At 39.0% G+C, this 12,016-nt stretch overlaps 1 protein-coding gene across 3 annotated transcripts in view; it reads left to right on the top strand.

The window, feature by feature from the left end:
- The window catches only part of LOC139454232 (serine-rich adhesin for platelets-like), a 117,577-nt gene that overhangs the window by 82,133 nt on the left and 23,428 nt on the right, over positions 1 to 12,016 (top strand). For all 3 annotated transcript variants that reach the window (XM_071235832.1, XM_071235833.1, XM_071235834.1), the window contains one exon: positions 770 to 2,961. In XM_071235832.1, coding sequence (XP_071091933.1) covers positions 807 to 2,961 — 2,155 coding nt within the window. In that variant the 5' untranslated portion in view covers positions 770 to 806. The remainder of the gene's footprint in view (positions 1 to 769; positions 2,962 to 12,016) is intronic.

Genomic DNA, 12,016 nt, shown 5'->3' on the forward strand with positions numbered 1-12,016 from the left:
CAACACACTATTCCAGTCACAACTGTAATACTGTTCTCAGCTGCAACAAACTATTCCCCTCACAACCGCAACACTATTCCCCTCACAACAGCAACACTGTTCTCCTCACAGCTGCTCACACTATTCCCCTTACAACTCTACCACTGTACTCCTCACAGCTGCAACAAATATTCCCCTCACAGCTGCTCACACTATTCCCCTCACAGCTGCTCACACTATTCCCCTCACATCTGTAACACTTTTCCGCTTACAAATGCAACAAACTATTCCCCTCACAACTGTAACACTTTTCTCTTTACAACTGAAACACACTATTCCCCGCACAACTGTAACACTGTTACCCTTACAACTGCCTCATACTGCATCACTGTTCTCACAACTACAACACTCTTCACAAATACAAGCATGTTGCCCTTACAGTTGCAACATTGTTCTTACAATTTCAACACTGAAAGTCCATATATCAGAAAATAATTTATTGACCCTTTTGTGTTGCTATGCTAAAAGAATGAAATGCTATTCAAATGATTTTCATTCATTTTACTATAAGTCTTAATCATGAACTTACTCAAATAATGTTATGTCTTCACGATGTTCCACCCCACCATGTTATTGCAGGAATATCGCTAAAAGCAGCGTAAAACCATACTCACTCACTCACAATATTCATCCAAGCTATCAACATTTAAAAATATTATTATTCAACATTGATTAATTGCTGCATTAATGTATGATTTGTGAAGTAACCAGATGCTTCGTTTTTCCGCAGAAAATTACCAATAAACAACTGGATCTATAAAGCGAAGATGGCTGACAATAACCCATTTGTGGACCGCACAGAAACCTACTTAGCAAGTCCAGAGAAGGTAAAGATTAACAAGAACAAAACAACCATCATCTTGACAGGAAACACATCCGAGAAGACAACCTCAACTAAAAAGCGGGTCTCATCCACTTCCTGGCAGATCACCAAGACAACCGAGATCACTGACGAGGTCAAAACAGGCCAGAAAATATCGACAATGGACTTTGAGATCGGCAGTTCAGGTTGTGTGTCTCCAACATCTTCCCCAGGGAGGAGGTCCTTCGTCTCTTCCACTGAGTTCACTACTGGTTCTGGTAAGACTGATGGTGCCGTTGGATTGTCAGATGATGGCAGTGATCCTGCTGATGAGTATGTCTTCATTGAGAATGAGGATGTGAGCTTCATCGATAGAGTGGAGACAACCGAGATCCGCAAGGAACAAGAGTCTATTGCTCCGGAACCTAAGAAGTCCTATTTTGCTTATCTCCTGGACCAGGATAATTCTTCAAACACAGCATCCCAGAATGGTGACCAGGCAGCTTCAGAGGGGGAGGATTTGGTTCATTTGTCCAGTGCAGAGCTGGAAGAGAAGAAGAAGGATGATGCCACATTGTATGAGAGGATTACCTACACCCCTGGTCTTGCTATCAGGAGCTATGCTGTGGAAGAAATTCAACAGAAGAGGTCTTCAGAAGGAAGTATCGAAGATGCTGAAAACAACAACATGCAGGGACATGATGGAGGCCAGACAGAGACTAGGGAAAGAGTTGCCAGCAGCACTGGGGAAGCCCCTCTGACTCCTGCCCAGGGGTACAGAATCTCCCAGATCATTGCAATGCAGGAGACAGACTTGTGGGAACAGGAACGTTTGAGAAAAGAAAGGGAGGAGTATGCCATAATTGACAGTCTGTCTATGGATGATATGATGAAGATGCTGGGAGAACATGATAGAATGAAGTTTGAAAGTCAGGAGGTTAATGAGGAGGTCTTTCCTATTATTCCTGGTCTCGCATCTGATGCCAAATATTCTGAAATTTCTCAAAGAACAAGTTCTACTGAAAAGATTGACACTAAATTCTCTGAAATGTCTCAAGGTGGTAAAGCATCAGCACATAGAGAAGCCCCTAAAACCAAACTTTCTGATGCATCTCCTAAGGAAAGAACAACAGCTGCAAATAACAACTCTTTTGAAATGTCCCAAAAGGTAATGAATCCTGCAGATAGTGGGCGGTCAACTGAAGTCAAGTACTCGGAAGTGTCACAAACAGTGACAGGTCCCACTGAAAGAAAACATATTTCTGATGCTGTTTATTCTGAAGTGTCCTCCAAGGTTCAGCAAATCAGAACTGACAATCCCTCACTTCAGCAAGTCACTGCAGAGGCTGATGTCACAGATTCACCATCCGTGACAAAGGTTGTGGATAACCGTCAAACCGAGACCAATGCCTTGTCACATGATCAGTCAAGCATGGGTCATGCACAAGAGCTGAAGACACAGATGAAATCGTTTAGTGATGCGGAACAAAGCATGTCAATGAGCACGACGACAGTGACAAGTTCAGCAACTGTAGTGGGAGGTGTTTCCACAATAACTGCACAAAAACAAACTGAAACATCTCAGAGTCCCTCAAGGGAGGAGTCAATCTCACAGCCTATTGAAGTGGAACGGAAGTTTAACATTACAGCAGAGACTGAAAACAAAATAAAGAAACTTGGTGGGAAGTTAATGAAAGAGAGGTCTTTTTCAGACATTTATTTTGACAACTGTGATTATTGTCTGACCCTGTCTGATTGTTGGCTGCGGAAGAGGGAGAATAAATGGGAGCTGAAAGTTGCATCAGAAGGCATGTCCATTAGGGACCGAGTCTCACAGTACAAGGAAGTCACAAATGAGAAGGAAATCGTTTCATATCTGAAATCTAAACTTAAAATTGCAAACAAATGTTCTAAAGTTAAGGACATCATCAAATCAGCAGTGATGTCAGAATTTGCCACAATATCAACCACCCGTAAGAGCTATAGATTAGCCGACTGCACTATTGACCTTGACCTCACTGACCATGGTTTCCAAGTTGGCGAGATTGAGGTGGTGGCACCTTCTTCTACCCGAATACCTGCAGCCATCAAGACTATAGATGACGTGGCTAGGAGGCTGGGTATGTATACTGTGATATGTGTTATGTAATCTGTGGCTTCATGTAGAATAATCAGAGATATATCAGGTTATTGATGATTCAGCATTTCAGTGGAACTATGGGAGTAAGGTCTCAAGATCAATGAATTAAATTACACTTATTACAGGGAACTAGGATGAATCACTGATGTTTTGATGTGACATGAACAAACATATAGATCACATGCATACACTCTTTGTTGTTAATGAGATTATGGTGGTAAAAGAGACCATATATCATCACATTATCATAGTTGTTGGAATTGTAGTTCTTGGAGCTCAAGAGAAATCACAGGTCCTGTGAATAATGTCATGAGGCTTGACTGCTAGTTTCATGATTAAGCAAAAAGATATTTGTTGTATAGAATGGATAGAAGAACCAAATAACAGGTCGAAAAGTAAGGCTGATCCTCAGAATCATATTTCAGCCTTTCAGTCACTAGAATGTTTTTTGTTTTAATGCTTGTTTTCCAGCTGTCAGCTTTTATTGTACGGCCCTGTTAATGTGCTGCATTAGGTACTTTACATACAAAGAAACAGCAGTGGCATGTCAAAGATTGTATTGAATGGAAATGAACAAAAAGTGAGAAGTGTTAAGAAATGTTATTTAGAGGCAGAATGAGGATATCATAAAGAGGAAAGTTTTTCAGCTGAAACAGCTGCCTCCATATCATCTTTTGATATCTCTTGTCGTTATTCAGAGGACATTGGTTGAAATATGACACATCATGACACTGTTGTTTGTACTGGAATCTTGGCTAATTTAACTATGGAATCACTGTACCTCAATCAATTCGGTGAGCTAATCGTAAAACAATATTGAAGAGCTAAGGGCGATAGGGACATTACACTAGCTTGCTAATAAAGATTTGTATCAGCGTAGTTGCAGTGCCTACTTTTAGCCAACTTCGATCATCAAATCACTTTCTCATCTGTTGCTTTATTGCAACTTGTTTGAGGTTTTTCTGTAATTAGGTTCGTAGTTTGTCGTGTTCAATGAGCTGACGCCTACAGTTCTGATTTGGGGAGCAGCTAGTGACCCTCCCATCTTGTTAATGGCATCAAATCATCATTGGTCAAGTAAAACATACAAGCCATTACAGGATTTCCAATTGAGGGCAATTTTTGTGCAAACATTTAACAAGTGTTTTTGGAAACGTGACTTTGTATTGTTCATGTGCATGCAACATAAAATAATTAACCCTTTGCAAGATGAAGTCATTAACCCCTTTACAGAGGCAGTATCTTTCCTAGTTAGGAATGTTCCATGGAGAAAGACTATCATGCTCTTCTCTTAACAGATGTCTGCGTATGGGCACATGGATGCTTCATCTGATTCGAGACTAGATGTTTATTCCGGGGTTGGGTGTGGCGGGCGGGCGGTTGTACGCCACCACCACTACACACAAGCCTGTGTCACGGATCTGCGTATGAGCTATACAAACAATATTTTTTCTCATTTAAGATTTGATCATGATTATTAAAGCCAATTCTTTCCACAGAATCCTCTTTCCAAATTGGCCCATTGTAAGAAACATAATGTTGCTGGGGTTTTTCTGTCTAATACAAATCTATTTACCGTCTCTACCAACACTGCATGGTACCTAATGTACAACAATCACAAAATTTGTAGTCACTGAGAGGCAGTTGTTCAAGTACAGACCTCATTTGGTTGTAAATCTACAAGGGATGCAATCTTTTGTTGTGGATATAATGTGATGTCATAGAGATGTAACCACAGAAACTTGAGTCATTTGTAACAAGTTTCACTGTGACAAGTTAGTAAGATAAGTTTGGGTCTGTGACCTTTGGAAAATGGGCAACTTTAGGAATGTGCAGTGATCAAGTACTTGCAGAAAAAAAGGGCTTAAGACTAAAAGCCATCCATGAAGATTTGAGTACAGCACAAGGGAAGGACGCCCCTTCCTATGCCACTGTAAAGAGTTTGGCACCAGAGTTTAAACATGTGAAGGACAGTCTTGAAGAAGATCCCAATCCTGGAAGGCCTGTGATGTCAGCCACACAAGAAATGATCCAGAGAATCCACTATGTGGTGATGACCGACCAGAGAATGACTGAGTGTCATACTGCTAGTTCAGTAGACATTTCCCTGAAGAGAGTGAGTAGATTCCTTATCACAGAAACTTTGGCAAGCTCGTTGAGTTCCAAAACCTCTGACATCTGATCAGGCACCACAACATGTCTCATGCTAATCTAGCTCTGTTTGAAGCTGTTTCAGAAAGCTTTTTGACTATGGATGAAATCTGGGATCACAATTTGCAAAGTCCAAACAACAATCTGCAACTACATGATCACTCCACATTCCCCAAGTGTGTCCATTTCCAATAGATCAAAGATCTCTGCTCCTTTTACTGACTTGTCACGTACAGCAAGACTATTAGCTCAACTGACTGAAGTTTTGTTGATATATTTCTTTGACATCTTGTACTGTCCACAACAATTGATTTCACAATTACGCAATGCCTTCTCTGTGAGGCCTAGAACTTACCAATCAACCCTCGTAGGAATCAGGGAAATTAATTTGTAATGCAAGTGAAATTGTCATATATATATATGAATTTCAACTTCTCTTCTATCTTTATGGTGTTTGTAGAAGGCTTTTAGATAATTGATCAAATTGTTATACCACTAACAAATTGTACAAGGTGGTTTGTTAAGTATATGTTGAAGATTTTAGAAAAATTATAAGAATTTGTACTGGAAATCGCTTTGTTCATCTTGCACACTAATGCAGTGTGGCAGATTGAATGGTGCAAGTTTGAACAATAAACAAAAAAGTCACTTTAAGGAAATTGTGAGTTTATTTGGGTGCCAATGAAAGTGTAGTTTTGTATAACATGTAAGACAGATCTTACTAATTCATTTGCTGAAGATAGTTGTTTTTCAGCCCTTTAATTAGATAAGTAATGATCCTGCTTGCCATCCAACATGTCTGCAAGAATTCATACTTTCATCAAATAAAATAATTTAATAGTGATGGTTATATTTCACCAAAAAGTACCCATGGTATGAAAAGAAAATATAAAATACTTCATTGTTTAGATTCAGAAAAACTGCATCAACATGGTAATTGGTTGTCTGGAAATCCTAATCTATTTCAAAATGGCCGACCTGTCAAGTCCATCGGACACAAAAGAATGTGCAAGATTTAATGATATATCCACTGTAATCTAGAATCCTGCAATGCCTCCAAATTGAATAATCCCAACCAAAAAATCTGAAATTATTAAGAGTGCTTTATGTCAGTCTTAGCTAACGTTGAATTTAGACGATTTCCTCATTGCGAGATGTCGCCTTTCTCTGCTATCGTGCTCGGAAACCCAGGCAGGCGTGTGAGAGGGGGGTAGTCTTGTCTGGCTTAATAATAGCCGGTACAAAAAGGATATAATATGCAAATGTCATCGTCATATGGCCACAAGTAGATCTAATACAATTTGTGGAAATTATGAGGGACTTCCAATATTGTTGAATGGAACCTATTTCTGCCGCAAACAGTCCAGTATGGAAATAGTGTGCGAAATTAAGCATGGTTTTGATGTAAGCATTATTTGCTTTGTGCATATAGATGAAATGTTACCATATTTCTGGCGGGCAGAAGATGAGAAAATGCCACAATCAATCATAATTACTGAGGCAATTCAAACAAGATTTGGAAGAAAATGTGTATTACAGGCTGCATTTTATTTGAGCAGATTTAATTATGCAAATGCAAATCTGAATTACTCCTCAAATGATGGGATCACGCCGGTATTGCACTGATGACTGATAACAAGTGTTCTATGCGAAACGCAAAATAATTAGTATCGAGTGAGTGCCACCACGCTACTCTGTGAAGGAATTGCAATCTCCATGCAAATTTGCGCCCCGAAAAAAGTGGGTCGTTTGTAATTGCTAGGAGCATATGCCATATTGATGCAGACATATTTGACAAGGTGGCCTAGGCTTGCCTGCAGTTGTGTAATTACAGTATTACTTAAAACTACAATCTGGACATGGCGTAATTATATTGGAAACTGAGAGCTCCGGTCAATATCTGTTCACCATCCCAGCTTTTTTAGGTCACCATTCAGATTGTTTAGGCTGGAAACGTGTTGACCAAAAGGATCTTTTTGCCGAATTCTTTTCATGTAGATTGATTGGGATGAATGGTGGTGAGATCTTATTTGAGTAAATATTTTTGAAAACTTGTACATTTTGTTGAAGTGGTCATTTTGATTAATGTATTTCTCTATTCTCCTTGAATTGACAGAAATCATATCAGTTTGGGTGATGTTTTTGAAGGATCCAATGGTGTTGTCCTTCCTGGCTGATTCATGAAGAATTACGACACTTGTGCTGATAATTGAGTTTCGTATTGGTAGACCAACTTCAGTTTTCATGTTCCTCCCCCAGTGGTTAGTGCATTCAGACTTCACACTAAAGACCCAACAGGGTTTGATTTCTAACAATGCCAGCAACCCTATTCTTGGTGTTCCCTAATGTGACATTGCTGCAGTATTGCTAATATCTAAGTAACAGTCCTCTTCTCAATCAGAGATATGCAGAGATATGTTACAAAATATTGGTTTACATCCCTCACTCACATTCATGGAAATATATGAAAGCTGATCTGTGTATGATTCCATACACACTGTTCCTTAGCATTGCTTAGTCAGCAGAACAACTGTTCGTTCAGAGATGTTTGTCACTTCATATTGTCCCAATGGGCCTCTACTGCCCTGAACAAAAGCAGACTAAAAGCCCAGATGCCACTAGGCCAGAGACTCATGACTTATGTCCTGTATTGTGCGTGGCATTTTGTGTCAAAGGCAATGTTCACAATGTCAACTAGTTTGTTTTCTCTGGAGATTAATTAGCAAACTATGTGGTCTTGACAGATGGCCTGCATTTGGTTCCCTACGAAACTATCTGGTTTTAACCAGTGGTTTGTCTTTGAACCACTGCTGAGCTTGCTGAGCTGGTGTAGGACCAATGGTATATCTTTGGTCGTGTTTGACACACTGCTGAATGGTGTAGGACCAATGGTATATCTTTGGTCATGTTTGACAGACTGCTGAATCATAGTGTAGGACCAATGGTATATCTTTGGTCGTGTTTGACAGACTGCTGAATCATGGTGTAGGACCAATGGTATATCTTTGGTCATGTTTGACAGACTGCTGAATCATGGTGTAGGACCAATGGTATATCTTTGGTCGTGTTCTACAGACTGCTGAATCATGGTGTAGGACCAATGGTATATCTTTGGTCATGTTTGACAGACTGCTGAATCATGGTATAAGACCAATGGTATATCTTTGGTCGTGTTTGACAGACTGCTGAATCATGGTATAAGACCAATGGTATATCTTTGGTCATGTTTGACAGACTGCTGAATCATGGTGTAGGACCAATGGTATATCTTTGGTCGTGTTTGACAGACTGCTGAATCATGGTGTTGGACCAATGGTATATCTTTGGTCATGTTTGACAGACTGCTGAATCATGGTGTAGGACCAATGGTATATCTTTGGTCGTGTTTGACAGACTGCTGAATCATGGTGTAGGACCAATGGTATATCTTTGGTCGTGTTTGACAGACTGCTGAATCATAGTGTAGGACCAATGGTATATCTTTGGTCGTGTTTTGACAGACTGCTGAATCATGGTGTAGGACCAATGGTATATCTTTGGTCGTGTTTGACAGACTGCTGAATCATAGTGTTGGACCAATGGTATATCTTTGGTCGTGTTTGACAGACTGCTGAATCATGGTGTAGGACCAATGCATCTAACCCCAACTGAATTTAATGGTGTAGGACGAATGTCTTTCCTTTGAACCCCTATGAACTAGCAGGTGCAGCACCTATGGCTCAACCATGAACACTACTGAACTTACTTTTTAGAACCTATGGCTTACCTTTCACTCCTACTGAATTAAGTGTTGTAGGGCCAATGAGAACAGGAACTGGAGAACAGTACATTTGTGCAATGAGGAACTTCCATCGGAAGAGCTTCCTGTTCTTGAGACACTGTTGTTTCACTGTTCATGTTGGACAGTTCAACCCCTCTAATTACCAGGGTAATATTCATGTCACCCAACATACCTGAGACTCACATGGATAAACTACCAGTATTAATTCATCAGTTTGTTTTTTTATTCTACTTGTTCATAGTGAATTTGGCTACAAATTATTCCTTGTTCACTGTTCTTTTTGGACCTTTCCTCTGCCATAAGGCTGAAACATTATGCATGGTATGACTAGTATTCTGATAAGTAATGTTTTCCCTGATGTCAACCGCTCATTGCACTGGACTTATGGACGTCATTATGGAGGCAATCATGAAATAATTGGTCGGTTAGTAGGGGTGATGATCAACTGGTATTTCCATGATTTTACTCATCAATCCCCCAGATGTTGAAGAGGGAAAACAACTTGCATCCAGGCACCTCTCAGACAGGTACTGTTGCAAATAACAGCTCTGACCAGGGACAGTTACAAAACACATTCTTAGCATTGTAGACTTCATCTCTGACCAGCTTCTCTGACCAGTCAATGCTTATATATTTTGGACAAAGGGACTTCAGAGAGGTAGACAAGTTACTTTCAAAGTCACAGAGATTCATCAGCATGTTTGTGGATCTTTCTTTTTTTACGCACAAAGTCTGGACATTGTCTGCTTATACCCTCCATGGTTTTACATGTTTGTAGAAGTTTCTTCAACAATCAAGTAGGTCTTCCTTTTCACCTTTTGCTTGATGTGTGCATGGCACTCTTGTGGTAGAACTAGATCCATTGGTCACACAAAGGGTGCACAAAATTCTACCAGACACATGACCTGCTCCAGCTCTTAGAATCAAGTTCCAGTTCACCTTGATGCCAGACCCAGATGAGACATAGGAAAGGAAGTGACATCATCTGAACCCTGTTGCAATATCATCTGGGCCGAAAGCATCCTATGGAAGTTGCCACCATCTTGTGTCATAGTTTCTGAATCACGTTCACCTTTCCTCACACTTTAAGCTAAAAAAATATATTGCTCCTCAATATGGCATTTATCTCTCTTTTTTTAAAAGTAAACATTTTGACTTGGACATTTTCTTAACAACCACAACATCCAGAAGACTGAAACTTTATGAGGATATTTAGAATCATAATGTTATACAGATTTGTTCATGGCTTGAAAATTAATATAATTTGATGTGTGTTTTTTATCAATAATTATTGAAATTATGGAAAATTATATACCATGTATCTTCTATGAAACCATATAGAGAGACATGATACACTGGTTGAACATAGCAGTATAGTGTCCTTTACAAAATGTTTTGGTTGTTTTTATTCAAATTTAAGAAATTATCCATTCAAGAACAAGTGCTTAAGACTATCCTTCTGGGAAGCCACAAGCTATAATGATAGTATAATAATAGTCACACTTTCCCTTCTCCATGGCTGAATAGAGTACAAAGTAATAACTTTCAACTCAAGCTGAATGTCCCTTAGTCTAAGTGATCCTCAGTGACTACTTGAATATTTAGGTCAGTTAGTGATGACATAACTTACTGATAGCAAATGAAGACAAGACATGATATAGCAAAATATACCATAACAAAGAATCACTCATATTGGTAATTATTTTGTAAGAACAAGGATGAATATACTTTGTTATAGTTTGTAAGAGATATTAACAAACAACTCTCCCTAACATAATTGTGAGATCATGTCATGTATGTTCATCTGGCCTCCATCTGCAGATGGCTCTTGTACTTCTGCTCCAAACTGGGGATGTATCAACATCACAGCTGTGCAACATGTTGGACATATCTCAAGCTACAACAAAGTAGACTTTTCATTTTATAAACTCAAAACAGCCAGCAAAACAATCTCAATGTCACTTGTCTGTTCTCTGAAACCAGGGGGCACGGGTGGCCCAGTCGTCTAAGGTGCCGCGATTAAGCTGACACGCCGTGATATAACTGGAATACTGTTAAAAATGGCGTTAAACCCAACTCACTCACTCACTCTGAAACCATGGCACAGTGTGGTGAGGATGTGTTTACGATCCCAGATTATTTACGTTAAAATGGGGCTTTTATTTTGAACAAATCAATTTTGAATCAAATTAACATATAATTCTGTCTACCACATGCTCACTTGAATACATGACAGAGATACCACATACTTTATACACATTTATCATGAACCACAGATTTTGATCTTTCACCATGACACCTATGTCTAAAACATTTTTAAGAGGCGACTAACGGGACCGGTTAGTCAGACTCACTGACTTGTTTGATGCATGTCATCGTATGCTAATTGCGTAGATCGATGATCTACAGTCAATCACTGGATTGTCTGGTCCACACTTGATTATTTACAGACCACCATCATATAGCGGGAATATTGCTGAGGACCGTGTTAAACAACAAGCAAACAAACATATTTGAAATGCTGAAAGCTGTCTCCCGTAATTGAGTAATAAAGTAATTTCTTTCAGTACAACAGGTTCATATTCATACAATGCATACCTCTTGATTGGGAAATATATATGAATGTGATATGACACTTAATTATGAAATAATACAATGATACATTATTTAACACTTAATTGATTATTCCATAACTATTGTTATAAATCAAACCTTTTTAAGGTTGCTGGGAAATTAGAATAAATGTTTCAGTGGAATTTGATTAATAATATGAACAGTTTTGTGTTGCAATCTAGCCTGAAGTGGTTAGTTAATAAACTGATACAATTACTTTCAGAGGAATATCATTAGAGTATATTACATGTATTGTTGGTATTGCAGATGTTACCAAGAAAAACAAATGCATTTTTCATGAAGGGTTTCTTGGTTAGGCAGGCTTATAATACTATGTCTAATAAGAGCAGATAGATTAAATCTGATTTAAAATTATGTATGCTGTGTATGATATGACAAGCACCTGCTTCTGCTATAGTGTTACCTCAATCATATACATATATCAGCTTCTTATAAGCTTCTTGTTGGTGCCTTGGCAAGAACGTATCTA

This window comes from Haliotis cracherodii, unplaced genomic scaffold (genome assembly GCF_022045235.1).
Source record: "Haliotis cracherodii isolate W230 unplaced genomic scaffold, xgHalCrac1.p SCAF_10, whole genome shotgun sequence".
NCBI lineage: Eukaryota > Metazoa > Mollusca > Gastropoda > Lepetellida > Haliotidae > Haliotis > Haliotis cracherodii.